This window comes from Falco peregrinus, chromosome 10, assembly GCF_023634155.1.
Source record: "Falco peregrinus isolate bFalPer1 chromosome 10, bFalPer1.pri, whole genome shotgun sequence".
NCBI lineage: Eukaryota > Metazoa > Chordata > Aves > Falconiformes > Falconidae > Falco > Falco peregrinus.
Window position 1 is genome coordinate 23,987,745 of NC_073730.1, and position 16,253 is coordinate 24,003,997.

The 16,253-nt window shown below is 50.5% G+C and overlaps 1 protein-coding gene across 12 annotated transcripts in view; it reads left to right on the forward strand.

Annotated features, from left to right (window-relative positions):
* The window catches only part of RNF220 (ring finger protein 220), a 232,738-nt gene that overhangs the window by 161,546 nt on the left and 54,939 nt on the right, over nt 1–16,253 (forward strand). For 11 of the 12 annotated variants that reach the window (XM_055814906.1, XM_055814905.1, XM_055814900.1 and 8 more), the window contains 2 exons: nt 7,466–7,561; nt 11,869–11,911. In XM_055814906.1, the coding sequence (XP_055670881.1) occupies nt 7,466–7,561; nt 11,869–11,911 (139 nt within the window). Of the gene's footprint in view, nt 1–7,465; nt 7,562–11,491; nt 11,702–11,868; nt 11,912–16,253 lie in introns of those variants that run through there. The other variant, XM_055814910.1, reaches the window with a different exon arrangement.

Here is a 16,253-nt window from a genome sequence, read left to right on the forward strand (position 1 = left end):
GGACAAGCAGATGACAAACCTGCGCAGTGAGTCTCAGGATGAGATTTCTATCCAACCCTGAGTGCCACTTTCTTAGGAAAGCTGGTGACATCAAGCTGGGCTCTGCCAGCCTCTGGCTGGGGAAAAGGGCCTGAGGTAGCTGCCTGGTGTCTACAAGAAGTCCTGTGGCCCGCACATAGCAAGGGGAACACCACTGTCTCCTCCCAGCTGCAGTTTCTGTCCTGAATCCATGCTTGGATGCTCCCCACAAGGCTTGTGATAGCCTTTGGTGGCTGGATCTTCGTGTTGCTGAGAGACAGGTAGCCCATCGAGCCCCCACAGGTCAGGCCAACGGCTTGCTCTTCCTGGGCTGCCTCACACCTATACTTTGCAGAAGACAGAGGTGCATAAAGATGCTGAAAGCTCATCTCCTTTGCAGAAAGCACACCCAGTGGCACTGCTCTGGGAAAGGTATTCTTTAGGCATTGGACTTCAAGGACAGTCCTGGACACCCGTAGCATCCTCCTCTGATGACATGCCTGAGACATCAGGAGAAAGAGGAAGGGTGGGAAAATAAATTCTTCACCAAAGAGGACTTTCAGTGTCAGTGGGAACAGATGCTTCACGCCCATGTAAAGTGATGGAAAATGTCCTTGCTTTTACTGAGCTAGAGACCGCGGCTCCATAGTTCCATTCACCAGTGCAGTTGTTCACTAAACCTTCCCTGCCATCCTGGTCACCACGAGGCAGCCCAACACGAGTCACTCAGGAGGACACTTTCTGAAGGTGTGTCCAAGCCAGCCATGCCCCAGACCTCTGTGAGCCCAGAGCTTCCCTGTAGCACTCCCCAGCTTGGCCAGAGGCTGTGCCTCAGGCAGACCAGGCAGCAGGGATGCCTTGCAGAGGCATATGGACCACACTGCAGGCTCCATCCAGGCTTGTGGCTGCCCAGGAATCTGTACATAACTGTCAGCAGCATGCAGTTCCCCTGGGCATCACTCCTGGGCTTCATGCTCCCCCCTTGCCTTTCCCCTCTTGCCTTGGCTGCCTCTTGCAAGGGGTGGTGTAGGACAGGAGCACACGTTGGGTTGAACCCATGTTGGTGAGGTGTATGAGCAGCATAAATCCAGCTGTCCTGCTCTCCCTTAAGCAGCAAGTGGCAGCTCTGAGAGCCAGTGTCCCCAGGTCTTCCTAGCCATCTAAGAGCGCTTCTTTGCCACTGCACATCTGGCTCGTGGCTTTCCCTCCATGGACTGTCATTTAGGTGGGATATCATCTGTGCCCGGAGAGATCTCAACCCCTGAATTTCAGGGTATTAGCTGCAGACTGTTACCTGTCACCTAACAGGTGAACTGACAGCCCCTGTGAAAGCTCTGGTAGTGACCACTGAGGAAGAAGAGGCTGGGCCCCATGAAACACACCAGCTCTCACAGCGGGTTCAGCACTCGTTTTCCACTGCTGCTTCCTAATACATGACTGCAAATTGCCGTTGCCACTAACAGTCTGTCCCATGCACCGGCGCTTGCTGCAAACACACACTGATGTGAGCAGCCAGGAGCAAACCCCACCTCGCGCACCCAGCAGAGGCTTGTGGCCGCTTGGTTTAGGTGTGCACCCAGCTCCTGAGGGGTGCCTGAAGGCAGGCAGCCAGCATCGTGTTGCTCCGAGACCGCCAGCAGAGCTGGGAACCGAGCCACAGTGCCAGAGCCCTTTGATTCCCCTCCCCACCCCTCCACCTCCACCCTTGTGATTTTACAGCTTCACCGAGCAGTTTGAGAGAGAATTACAGCATCTAGAGGGAAATTTGACCACTAAAGCCCTCCAAGGAAAAAGAGCTTTGAAGCAAGCAAGATTTGGAGCCTTAAACCTTGACAGAATGTCTGTATTAAGCCTTTCCCAGCTGCCTCGCTCGAGATGAAATTTCTAGCACAATCATTTAACTTCTCCGTATCATGTCTGGTGGTAGGAGAAGGGGACGGGTGTCAGGGCCCTGGGGTTTTAACTCCTTCTCTTGTGTCACTGGTGGGGGGGTTGGAGAAGTCACTCACCATATCTGTGCACCCTCCCTCTGTAGCTGTGATTTACAAGGAAAAATTAAAAAGCTAAATCCAAATATTGTGGCAAAGCTATGGCCAAGCCAGGGACAGGAGAACAGCCCGCAGATATGCAAAGGAGGGGAAATTACATAGGAAGCATGCTGGCTGGCCGCACTCCCTGCCACTTCAGGGTGACGAATACCAGAGCCACTCCAAAAATCTCTCTGCCAGGTTTTATTCCATAAAACAAATTACCCCATGAACAAACAAAGCCCCTCGCTCCCCTTGGGCCAAACAGCTGTGCCCTCCCATTAGTATGGGGGAAACCGCTGTGTTGGGCAGGAGGAGCAGAGAGGGATGTGGTTGCAGAGGGGAGCCGGGCAGGCTGGCAGACCCCGGCGGCCCGTGGCCAGACCTCCTTCCCATTCTATCCCCCGTGTGCCAATGGGCACTTGTCCTGGAATGGGCCCCTTTCCCCGCCATGTAGCTGGTGTCTTGCCCAAGAGGACCCAGAGCTCGATTACAATCCCAGGTGTGACTGTAACATGCACAGAAATAAATTAGTAGCTCACATTTCTGTAAGCTCATTCTGCTTGCAGACCACTGGAATCTTTCAGCGAAGGCCAGAAGCTGCTGATACCATTATTTCTGTTCACTATTCACACGCTTCTCACATTTAAGCCTTTCATCCCCAGCTCCATCCCACCTTTATCTCTGCCAGCTAAAAGCCACTAGATAATTTTACCCCTAACTTTCCCAGGAGCAAATGTGGACCCTCCAAAAGCTTCTAGGAAACTCAGCTCTAATAGTAGCATCTTTGTGTCAGGAATCCTCCAGCAATAACATAAAAAATAGCTAGCAGAGTTAAGGGGGAAAATCGCAGCAAGGCCTGGTATCATTCATTGCTTTCGGGTTACAGTTCCCAAGTGATAACAGCTATTAGCAACACTTTGACGGCTTCCCTACGGTGGAGGGGAGGGCAGGAGACAGAAAACATGTCAAGCCATCACCTCCATGTTAAGTGATAAGTACCTATTTAGACGGCAGAGTTAAAGCTGAATGCATCAAGCAGGGAACACTTTGTGCCAAAATAAAAAAAAAAAAAAATAAAAAAAGGCCATATAGATACATAAAAAGCGGGGTTAGGGTATTTGTTCTGCTGACAGCAGCTGTGATGGATTGTTTAAGAAAAATAGACTCCCTGTGTTTTTCCAGGGCTATCAGAAAGCAAGAGTCCAGCACTTTAATACTCTCAAATGACTGGCCTTGAGAGGCAGCGGAATGTCAGAGGCACCGGCTGGGCTCCCCCAGCACTGACACCTGCCCCGGCTGCGGCAAGAGGCAGCGCTCAGGGCTGGGGGCGGTGCGTGCCGGCAATTTCCATCCATTTCCTCGGGCCGGCGGCTGCACCCTGACACCCGTCCCTTCCCCTCGTGCTGCCCTGGGCCCACACCTCAAGCGCCTGCGGGTCGGAGCCAGCGGTGCGTTGGCACGCGTGTCCTTGCCAGCATCGCCTTGGAGCTGCCCACAGCTCCTCCTCCCACAGCGAGAAGTGGGTCCGGAGAGCGATGGACTAGGCTTACAGCAGCTGGCACACCAGCTGCACGATGCGCATTCATGCCGATCCTGCCCGGGTATTTATATACGTAAACTATATGTTGTTCCTAATTGCAATGAGACCGCCGAAACATTTGCAGATGCTGCAGCTCAGCTCTGCAGAATTGCACGGACCGTGGAGGGTGTCGGGAGCTACCAGGGTGTGAACCTCACGGCACGAGCAAGGCTTACATGGCCTCTGCTATCTGCCGGGATCCATGGACACAGGCACGTAAAGCCCTTACATCCAGACATGTCTCTTCGCCTTGGCATGGCACAGCTGGGCTCCAAGGGGTAGGAAGGAAACGCCAAGTGGGGCCATGGCTGCCCAGCACAGCAGGAGGGGCAGGAGGAAGGAGGGAGTGCAGGGCTCAGACAAGATTGATGGCCTCGTTGCCATTAAGAAAAAAATTAGCCGGTGGCGGCTATCATATTAAAGGGTGAAGAAGCTGTGAATTATTTTCTTAAAGATCTTATCACTTACAATGATAATTTTACCTTCCAAAAGGCCACTTTTAATGAGGCAAGCCAGGCAAAAAGTCATGATTTAATGCCAGATTTTTTTTTCCAAACACATTTTACTGCTTTTTTGTCCATGTTTAAAAAGCGCCGGTGACCTTTTTTTATTTAGCTTGCCCCAGGTGTAATGCTCAGGCTGATCCTCTCAGGGTTTATAACCTCCGCAGAGAGTGCCTTTACCCAGCGGAGAGATGATTTAAAGGGGAGGGAGAAATATGAGGCTGCACAGCCGCTCGCACAAGGCCCTTGCCCCATCTTTCATGCTAGGAGCCGTGGTTTGCCAGGGGAGGGGGGACCAGGGAGGGAGGACAAGTGCTTTCACCCCAATAGCCCCACTCAGATGCACCTGAAGGGGAGCTGGGCTGAAATGGCAACCAGGTGGGGGATGAGATGGCCGGTGGCCTTTCCCAGGGGAAAAAGGGGTATCTCACCATCAAGGCTTGTTCCCACCGTGGTGAGGCGGCTGGTCCCCAAAGCCAGGAGCATCTCCACACAGCTGTACATCACGCCTGTCTGCACGGAGAGCACCCAGCACCGTGGTTTTGGGGTGGGATGGCAGAATCTGAGTCTGCCCTGCAGTGCGAGCATGCACGAGGGCTGGGAGGACACATGTAAGGCTGCCTTTTCCCTCTGCAGCCGTCTTCCCAGATGCTGGCTGAGATAGGGATGGGGATCACATCGCTGTCCCTTCCCCGCCTGCTGCGACCCAGGTGGGAATGAGCAGTGTGAGTGCGGGGGGCAGAACATCCTTGGCTTGGTGTGCTGTGGCCAGGCATCCTCACCGCTTAATCACTGGAAAACAGCCCCAACATGACAATTTGGGATAAAATAGGCCAAAATCAGGATGGCAGAGAGGCTGGCCTAATGCAGAAATGAAAGTGACCCTGATGGCAAGTGGCTCTCCTAATCCCTTAGCCCCTAAGCCTGCATCCCTGCCTGCTCCCATGGCTGCCTGAAAGGCAAAGTGTGGCACAGCGCATGGAAATGAGAAAAACAAATGAAGTCAAGTTTCCTAAGAGTGAAGGGGAAGTGTGACTTGGCATCTCTAACGCTGTGTTTAACATGCTGGCGAGGTATTTAGAATTGAAGTGCTTGCACACAATTTAAAAATAGACAGTTTATTAATCTAAACTGCAAGTGTATGTAGAAGAGGCCTCGAGATTGACATCTTTGGGATTAGTTTAGCCCTGCGTTTTTCCAGAGGTCATCGCCATGGTGCTCAGGAGGTTTGTGGAATAAATGGGGCCAGCATTCTTCCTGGGACCACACGCTAAAAACTAATACATAACGTTTAATTTACTGTCTCCATAGCTAGCCCAACCATTTTTCACATAATAATATTGGATTAGAGCTACCAGAAGCTGAGCGGGAAGCTGGAGGTGGGGAGGGTTTGTCTGTCTGTCGCGGAGGAATGGGGAGATGGGTATTTTTTCACCTTCTCTAGAATACATTGGAAGACAAAACAGATTTCACCCTCCCAGCTCCAGAGTGCTTGGCTTATTAGAGGAGGGGTTGGACACTAACACTGCTGCAAACAGGGATGTTGTTCTGAGTCACACCTGAAGGCTTTGAGCTCACATCCCTCTGCTTTATAGGGTATGTGCAGTCCTGCTTCTTCAAAAATGTTCCTCATCCTCCATTTAGAAAATAAACAACAGCAAGAGCTTGGGGTCTGCACTCTGCAGAAATTTTCCTGGTGGCTTCACATGGTTATCAGTGGGCTTCTCCAGAAATACGTGAGCGGCTCACCAAAACCCATCACCAGCTGGGTTCAGCCAGCAATGGAGAGCCCCCCTGCTCTGCCCATCTCTGCCCTGGGAAGCAGAGGCTGGTGTCTTGGGGCAGCCCTCACCCAGAGCCCCCCGCCCCACAGGCTACCACTGGCCCTCCCAGTGACTGGCATCCCCATCGGGCTGAGCTGAGGAGCGTGCCAGCCCCGAGAATTGGTCAGCACAGCCCTCAGCATTGGCAGGAGGGACCATGTCCAGGGAGATAACTGAGCACCCGTCAGGGAATTCCTTTCAGGACGTCATGGTCGGTAGAGCTATGCTTTATGGCAGCGCAGTGCAGGCAGGGATGTGGCTATTGCCCTCGTGGCAAGGCTGGCAGCTCATGCCCATGGAGTTGAACATCCCAAATGTTCAACCCCAACATAGGGTTTATCATCCCAAATTCTCCTCCCCCACCACCATCCCGAGCCTGCCCTCCCTGCATGCCCACCCCAACTGCGCTGCTGTGCTTTTCTCACTGGGAGAGCTGTCCGAGCCCAGGGGATCGCATCCTGCTGACTGAACCGATTTGTATGCTGACTCATTTTCCCACTTGCTCGTATCTTTTACAAAAAATGCACATTTTTTCACATTTCATTTCAGCCCAGAGGCAAATATTTCTGGAATACTTGCCTTTCTCCAAGGTATTATGCTTTTTAATAATGTTGTCACCACACTTGACCTGTCCAATTCAGATGATATCTACACTTCGTTTCGCAAACACACACATCTCTGAGCAGTCATTTATTGTCAAATCTTGCCAGCTGATTCTCAGAAACAAACATCTGGAGAGCTGCATTTCTAGTGTACATTTTTTACAATGTATTGGGCTATATTTAGCCTAGTTAGCTAATTTATATTTTAAATTAGAATTTTAAATTGCATTTTTCCCTCAAAGTCTTCTAGTAATAAAGTTCACTTGCAACTCAGTCTACATTTTTTTATGCACTGTCAAACTCCCACAGTAATTTTCCTGCTAGAGTTCACTGTGTGTAGAATTTAGACTTACCTACTATTGACTTGAAGTTTATCAGTGATTTCTTAGGTCTCAGATATCACTGATCTTTTTCACCTTCTAAAAGGCCCTTTTTTTCTGTGCTACTTATTAAAATAAATGGCATCATTACAGAAGGAAGAGGTAGCTGCGCTGCAAAGGTGCTGAGAGCTTTAGTGGAGTTTACAAAGCTATTGAGAGATTTAGTGGCACTTAGAGGGGTGGACAAGGGCATGTAAGCGCCACTCCACATCAGCAGGCCTTCGCCTTACCATGTGAATTTCTGGTGTGGTCCTCACACACTGTTTTGAGCAGGGCCTGATTCTGCCCCCAGCCACTAGACCTGGAGACAAAATGCCCATCCTTTTGTTGCCTGATGCCTTTGCACTATGCTAGACCCTGCAGCCTGGTCCCCTTTGTGGGGCAGGGTCCCATGGGAAGAGCAGAGCCAGCCCCACAGCCCAGCAGTCCGTCCCAGAGCCACCCCACAGCCCGGCAGACACTCTCCATGGCAAGCAAGGGGCAGAGAGCTCGGCAATGCTCACAGCATGAATTTCTCCTTTCTCTTGCAGTCAATTTTGTTGTCGGCCTCAATCAAGCGGGAAGGAGATTCTCCAACGGCATCGCCCCACTCCTCAGATGACATCCATCACTCCGACAGATACCAGGTAAGCAGGCAGATGCCATCACTGGTCTCAGCCTTAGGCAGGGAGCCAGCTCGCCCCAGTGCCTGCAGCCCTCCGTGCGTGAGAGCCCAGCTCTCGGCTGTGCACCACTGCCCCAGCTCGCGTGCCTGCAGCATGGGGACGTGAGCACTGGGTCCCTCGCACGGCTGTGAAGGTGTGCTTTTGTCTGCAGAGTTCTCCCAGGTCTGACATTAAATCACAGCTGCACAAAACTGCTTTAAATCTTTATAGAGGTTTCTGTTGCATTATATTCATCATCTTGGTCATTGCCGTGGCTATGTTTGTCATTACTTACCCTGTGCCACTGGGAAACTTTCAGAGAAGTGATTTTTTTTGTAAAACAGTGAATGATGTCAGCCTGCAGCAGGCCAAAATTTTCCATTTCACTGGTGTGCCACTGCCTGGCAAACTAACTCATGACTCCCACTCAAACCAGAAATGGTTTTGGACCATCCACAGCCATGCCAGCGTGTTTTATAAAACACTCTCTGCCCAGAGAAGCAGCAAGTCTTGACTTGTGATACAGTGGGTAAAAGTTGAGGGAGATGGAGCAAGATGAGAAAGGCAGCAGCACAAGTACAGGCTTGGCTTGTTTTAAGTCTGTCTGTACTTTTGGGGCAGGCTGGCACACTGGACTAACTCAACACACATCCAAACTGTCTGGCTGCAAGCCTGCACTCAGCCACTGGCTTCAAGTAAGCTCTGAAAGGCAGCGGTCAAATTAATGGTGGTCTTCAGCACAGACGCAAGCGTGCCTCCACCTGCCACGTGGACAGGCTGGGCGGGCCGTGGCTATACCAGCTTGGCATACGCCCATCACCCTGTATCCTGCGGTGCTCTGCAGCGATGCCCTGTGCCCAGAGTCAGGCAGATGATCAGGTCTTCCTGCAACAGCCACTTTACGTTGTGCCAGGTCTGCGTTTGGATCTGCAGAAGGAGAGGCTGGTGACCAGTGCTGGAGGTCTTAACTGAGCAGCCCCAGTTAAACCATGTGTTCCTGTAGATGGGTCCTATTAGTAGCAGATTTGTATATTTGTTGCCCATTACTCTGTCATCTGTTCTATTTATTGTTTATATTATCAAATATGGACCAGACCCTCCATAGTTTGCTACATATTCCCGTGTAGCCTTCAGTTATAACCTGGTGTCACATCAGAGTCACTTCACCCTTCTATGAACAATGAGACATGGTGCAAAGTAAGAGAAGCAAAACCCTGCAGAAGATACAGAAATGCCTGATTCAGGTAATCCCACTCTCTTTCCTGCCTGCTATTAAGGCTAATAAATAAATCACGTTCCTTCCAAAAGGGCAAGGAAGAGACTTTTGCCATGGCCCCCTTTGTTGGAGAACACCCCTCCCTCCCCGCTCCACCAGACTTCAGTCTCTGTGAAACTGGTGGTCCCTTGCAGTTCTCCATTCCTATAAATTTTTATTATGTCATACTTGAGGACAAATATTCTCAGCAGAAGCCCCCTCTATGTGCTGAGTCTAGGTAGTCTCCAATGTGTTTTAAGTTTGTGAGTGTATTTTATGGAAGGTTGCAGCCCTTAATGCAAATGTGTAATGGGAGTTGTAAGTCCGCACTGCAGGGAGATAAGACCTCTGGGGCCTGATTTTCATTTACGCTTCTGCTGGCTGCGTTATGCTGCTCTGGCAGTGTAAAGGGACCTCAGAGTGGGTGCCAGGGTTGTGTAAAGCCTCAGCATACCCTTAATAAAGCCACAATATGAATAAGAATTCAGTCTTCCTGGTTTACCAAGGGAAATGTTCAGCAAGTAGAGCAGAAGACTCTCATGGTAGTGACTTTAAGGGCTGCAAAATTTAGCTTTCCATATGCAGAGGTGTGCTGGAATTACGAATGTCCCTTGTGTTATCTGTGATCTAATCATGAATACACAGTGTATTAGTAACAAGCTAGAACATGAGTTATTGGCGTATAGGTTTTCAGAATTCCTGTGGCTCGGTTTTCTTAGTCTTAGTGCTTATTTACCATGGGGATATTTAGGGAAGAATGAGATTTATGAATAGGAGTGCTACAGGAATATGGGCTTGCACAGCATTTGGGCTGCTCGCATTGCTCTCCACACCGAGAAGGAGCTGCAGCAGAGGCAGTGGGGTGGCTCCAAGACATGGGCAGGGGCGGGTCCCCTTGCCTCCCCTGTGCCAAGCCTGGTTGCTGGAATTTGGTACATGGACACTGATCGGACCGAGGTGGTAGCAGCTGGTGTAGTGCAGGACCTTGTGATTTGGTCAGTGGTGGGTGTTGCTCTCAGATACAGTACGTTCTGTCAGCTGGGGCTTTTCCTGTGCTCCAAGTCAAAATAAAGACATTTTAGTTAGATTTAGATACAACCCTGAATCCCCAGTGGGAAAATCAACAGCAAATTATAAGTTATTCACCATACCACAAAGACAGCACTTCAGGCTTGGAGGGAGACCACCTTGCATGGGTCAGCTGAGCCCACAGAACATTTGTGACTAACATGTGGAGTAAGTATAACTGAAAGGCTAAAATCCTCGTCCAGGAAGGGCTTCCCTCCCTCCACCTGAGCTCAGCAGTGAGCATGCCTCCCAAAAGACAGCTTAATTAATCAAAGGGGTAAAACCAACAATCAGCAGCTTTCATTCAGTAAGCAAGCACATGTATGAAAATACAACTGCATTTCAGCTTGCAGACAGATGTACGATGCAGGTCAGCACTGTGCAAAGCTTACCAGCCAGCACCTGAACTTGCTAACTGCCTATCATCTTCTGAAACAGCAAAACATACCAGGGCTTTTTGGTTTTTTTCTCTGAAGGAGCAGCAGCTTGTCAGGTGCCAGCACAGAGACCCAATATGTAGGTTTGATTCCAAGAAACAAAGTCTGAGGAGTCTGCAGAGGGGAGAACAAAGAGGATTGTGTGTGTAGGAGCCTGTGCTGCCCCATTTCTAGCCCCTAGCTCTATCCTAACCTCAGGCTGGTCCACTGCGACCACCTCCCACCACAGCTGTAGGAAAGAAATCCACCAGACCAGCTGGATTGCCCAGGTTTGCTGAAATGCAGAAAGGACAAGAGGGGGAAGAGGCTGAAAAGCAGAGGCGAGGTGGCAGCGCCCCACCTGCAGCCTGGGTGTCCCCACACCTGCAGCACTGGCCACTTCTCCTTGGGAAGGCCGGGAAGGTATCAGAGCCCCAAAACCCAGGTGGGTGCCACTGGGGTGGGTCGGGCCGGCATGCCCAGCCCAGCCCCAGCAGACACAGGGGGTGTCGTTGTTCAGGCCGCACTCAGCCAACCGGGCAGGTGGGAGGGCCAGGGGTCCTTTCCCCAGGGCCTCGCCTGCCGCAGCCCAGTGCCCTTGGGGTGCCATGGTAGGGCTGGGCCAGGCCTGGTGGGGCTGCTGGGCCCCCCCCCCGGCCACAGGCTTTGGGGCCTAGTTACCCCCCAGGTGCGGGACGGCTGGTGCCCTCGGGCCCCCAGTCCCTAAACGGGCAACAGAAGTTGGAGAGCGGTTGCCCCTGGTGCCTGATTGGCCAGCAGCTTTGGGTTGTAGTTGTGCCCAGGGCCCTGATTGGCCAGTGATGTTGGGCCTAAAGGGTGCTCAATCCCTATTTGGGCAAAGAAACCTGCCTCTAGTTGCTCCTGGGTTCTGATTGGCCAACTGGCCCTGGATTCCAGTTGCCCCAGGGCTCTGATTGGTTATGTACCCTGGGGGGGGGGGTGTCCAGTGGCTTCTGATTCCTGATTGGCCAGACACTAGGGCCCCAGTTACCCTTGATTTCTGATTGGCCAGACGCCTCTGGGTTCCAGCGGCCCCGGGGCCCTGATTGGCCGGGGCTCGCTGGGCCCTGCTGCCGCCTGTCGGTTGCCATAGGAACTTCCTCTTCTCGCGACTCTCCCCGCCGGTTTCCTGGTGAACTTTCACCCGCTCGGCGGCGGGTCACATGACCGGGGCCAACATGGCGGCGGCCGCTGGGGGCTGATCGGCGGCGCCTGCCGGGCCGCGTCGTATCCGCCCGCATCCCGGGCCGCGCGGGGGGGTCCGCTCCGGGGCCCACCGCCCCGCTGCCCCGCCGGCCGCCGGCGGCGCCCGCGGCTATGCAGAGCGGCAGGAGGGGGCCCGGCGGCGGGGGCCGGGAAGAGGTGGGTGCGGAGGGGGGGGGGCGCGGCAGGCCTGGGGCCGGTGCGTTGTCCCGGTGATGCGCGGGGCGGGGGGTCCGGGCCGGGCCTTGTTTATTGGCGGGGGGCGAGTTGTTTACATCGGCGCCCGCGGGCCCTGACACTTCTGCGCTCTTGTCTCCCCTCTGCAGACCTTCCTGCGGGTGCGAGCGAACCGGCAGACCCGGCTGAACGGTGAGTGCGGCCCCGCGCGGCGCCCCGGGCTGCCCCCGCCCCGCTGGGCCTCCTCCCGCGCCTCCCTCTTCCCGCAAAGTTTCCATAGTTTTGTGACCCCCGTCCCCGCCGGCCGGGAGCGGCGACCTGCCTCGGCGGGGCTTCGCCAAGCAGCCGGTGGGGTGCGGGGTGTGCTGGGGTGAAGCCCTCCAGGTTCCTCCCCGGTTCCCGGGCGAAGCAGCTCTCGGCGCTGGGAACCCACCAGCGAGCTTATAAGTGTGCCCTGAATCCTGGCTGTCGGGTCGCGGGGCCAGGCAGCTGTGCTTCCGCGGCTCACACGGCAGAATCTTGCAGTAAACTTTTAAACCAGCAGTCTGAGCGTCTGTGCATCTGACGTCATGTTTTGGGGGTTGTTTTGGGTTTTTTTTCCTCTCAAACACACAGATGCTGGTGCGTTACTTTTATTCTTGTGTTTCTGGGTGTTCAGAAATCTTGTTATAGCAGAAAGTCCCATCTCTGTTTGTAAATCAGAAAAAATCTGAAAGTATGTTTTGGGGTTTTTTTCTTGAGCTGAAGTGGAAACTTTTCCCAAAGTTCAGGGAAGTTGGAACTTAGTATTTAAATAATAACAATATTCTGTGATCTGATCTTTGTATTGTTTTTAGCCAGTCTAATATGTACCATTTAGTCAAAATTTGGTTATTTGGGTTATCAGGAGGCTTCTTAACCTTGAGCTTCCTGCTGTGATAGTTTAAGATAACACCGGTGATGTTCTGCTGATGCAATTTATTTAGAAGATAGAGCAAAAGATACTTTTAACAAAATAGAAGAAGGCTTCAGCGTGTGCTCATACCAAAATAGTTTGCTTGAATCTGAAGTACTACATGTTTAGCGTAGTCTTAAGCAAATAGAAGCATTATTAAACTACCGACCCAATGTCTTTGATAGGTTATACATAACTGAATTCAGAACTAGCTTAGAGATTTCTAAGTATTAACCCAGAGGGCCAAAAAAATGAACACTTGGAAGTCTGTGACATCATACAACAAAGAGATGAGTTGCTTTGCATCAGTCACAGGTAACTGCTAGCAGGTGTGTTCACATCTGCACTCAGGTGAGTGCAGTGAGTTGCCAGTGCTGGCAGGTGGACCCTTTTCCCGGCAGACTTAAGATGGCTGACGTACGCTGAGGTATTGCTCTGCGGTGACTTGTTTTGTGTGGCAGAGGTCTCTGGAGTCAGTTGTGTCAAACTTTATTCATCGTTTTTGGATAGCTGGGGCTGAGCTCCCCCCTTCCACCTTTCTTCAGGCCAACGCTGTGCGGTTACCTTATTTTCAATAAAGTCGAGCCAGGCTTGTGAGGTTTTTGGTGTTGTGGAGTCCTTCAGTATGAATGAAGGCTCTTGATGACAGTGTGCTCTGCTGAACTGGCTCAGTAGTACTTGATGCTTTTGACTTTAGCTCCAAGTAGGGCTGCAGCACAATCTGTGTAGATTGCGATCTAGGAACTCCTCTTGGGCCTGTTCTCGGATGCTTTTGTGAACCTAGGCTCATCATCTAAAAGAAGGCTGCTAATTTTGTATAGCATTTGTGTTGGTTTTGCTGAACCTTTTACAATCGTTTTTGTACATACCTGTTGGGGTACAGTGAGTCGAACAGACAGACATATTCCAAATGAGGACATTCAGTTAATTTATGTAGTGCCCCTATAATGCTGGTATATCCTGTCAGTTCAGTTGTACACCCTGACAGTACTAGGCCCAGATGCTAGGGAGCTGGATGCAGAAATACTACCTGAAGTGCTTTGGGTCAACAAAGAAGGTCAAACTAGGTCAGAACTGGTTCCTCCTGGCTGTAGCTTTTTATGGATCTGGTTACTACTGTTCCCAGAACAGAGCTGTACTGATGCCTGGTTCCATCCTATGCTGTTAGATTAGTATTCAGCTGGATAGTTGGGTAGGTTATGCTGCTTCTTTCTGTGCATTTATTTGACTGTATTTGTGTCCACTGAACTCGGCTGCTTTCTCGTTTCCTTCTGCACTTTTGTTTGCACTAAAGTAGCTTTGTGGTATTTGTAAGCTTTGCCACGTTATTGTTGAACAGTTATTTAAGCAGTATTACTCCAAATGGAGAACATTTGGGTGTTCTGAGGGGTAAAAAATGCTTATTTATCTATATCTTGTGTTTTAATGAGCTTCTAATCAATCACGCGACTTTATAGCTTGCTCTGTGAGAATGGCCTTATCCCATGTTAGTTTACACTGACAGAAGTTATGTAGGACTTGGTCAAAGGTATTTGGCTTTTTGTTTCATATTCTTGTTGACACACTGAAAAAACTTAGGATCTAGAAAATGCTATCTGTCAAAGAAAAATCTATTTCATTTGTTTTTTGTTATGTTTTAAGTGTACTTTCCAATATTGTTGTAACCAGTTTATCTTGGTAGCTCTGTCAAGCTTCTTACCAGCTGAGTTCCAGAATCACTTCTGGAAACTCCTCCCATAAAAAGGGGGTCATGGTATTTGCTGTTCCTCCACATAGTCCTTGGCTCAAGTCTCAGCTGCCCAAGCTTCTTGTGCTTGAGTCCTGTCAGATCTCCTCAATGTGTTCCATCCTGTTGTGGTCACTTGGGAAAGCACAAGAGCTAAGGAAAGAGAAGGTAGAGAGGGAGATGCCTTCTGTGAGCTGCTGTTGGCCTGGCTGCAACATGATTGGGTCCTGATAGTTACATGGTTCACAGGTACCTGATGGTCCAGAATTTTAATTCTGTAAGTCAAACCTTTGACTTAAATTGAACTGTAAGTAAGGTGAATATATTTTCAAGCTCTGAAGCAGGAGAGTAATGTTAGAGACTCGGCTGAGTGTTTGTATCTGAACTTCCCTGTCAGCCTCAGTGAGTTAATCCTGCACCTCTCAGCTGTGCTAAACTCACTTTGCAGAGGCTGTGTCCTTTTGAACCCAGGAGTATGAGGTGCTGATTCCTGATGAACCCATGTGATAAAGAAGGCATTTCTTTCATTTGCCTTATATCCAGTGTTGCCAAACTGGAAACTAAGCCACCCTGTAAATTGATGCTTATGGAGTTTGGCAGTGCAGAGCAGGTTAGGTAGTTATACAAAATTAGAGGCACATAGTTATGGGTTAGTGCATCAGAACATGGATTCAGTAGGTTAGGTATGTGCCAGCCGCAGAGAATAGTGTCAGTTTGAAGGTTGCTGAAAGTCACATGTGAGTAAGTTTGGCCGTGCAAGTGTGAAAGCCTCACTGAGACCCTTCTGTGAATTTGGCCCTTAATGTTCTCTCAGATGAGCAGCAAATTGTACATAATTTCTGAAACAGATTCATTCTTGACCATCTGTTTTGCTTCAGCTTGTTCTTGAGATGGCTGTTTGTGCTCTGCCATTGCTGCCTTTGTTCCTTTAGATCAGATGCTCTTGGAGAAGTTGATCATCCACAGAAGCTTTTTGTGATAGGTCTAACAAAAAGGAGTATAAGCGCCCCGCAAAACTCCTCTAGTAGATTTGCAGAGAGCAGGTGGTAACTCTTGTGCTTTAATATCTTTGAGTCCAATTTAGGGATATTTGCAAAGTTGGCATTCTCAGCAGAGTTGTAAAATAGGTCCTTACCCAGCTCCTTTTACGCCTGCCTGAGAAGCTGATTCCTGTTTTGGTGGTGGCTGTAAGCCCACCTCCCTGGGCACACCTCCACGGAGGTGGTCACCGTGCAGTTTGTTGAACCACCAGCAGCACATTGTGTGCTCTTGTACCTGATGGGTGGGGGAGGAAGAAAGCTAGATGATTTTCACTGGAAAGAAGACAAAAATGTTTCCACTTAATTTGATTGGCCTGCCATTGCAGGAGCTGCTAATGATGTCTGCATGGGACTCGGGGGACCACTCGAACTGGTGGAGGGAATCATAAGAGATATTGCTAGTAACTTAATCATCTCCTTTGATGCTGCAGTAGAGGTTTGTATAGTGTCTACTGCTAGATGCTGTGTAAGAGCACTTCTGAGGTAATTAGTGTCCTGTCCTGAAGGTAAATTTTTGCTTGTGGAGGGACGTACCAGTGAAAACTAAAATCCATTAGATTTTCTTTCAGGAAGTTTTGCTAGGCTAGAGAATAACATGATCTTTAGGCATTAATAAGGTTCAGCCTTGATGGGGACAGCCTCTTGTGAGAAAAGACCGTTGGTCTGTTCTGCCCACAGGCAGCAGGGGTGAGCTGGCTCCTCTCTTCGCACCCCTGGGAAGGCAGGGGCAGGTGTACCCTCAGCGGTAGAGGCTTTGTCAAGTGCGGTTAGGATGCTCCTCTAGTGCAAGCAGCTTCTCACCTTGTGTAGTGCCAAGAGACCCCATGTTAGGAA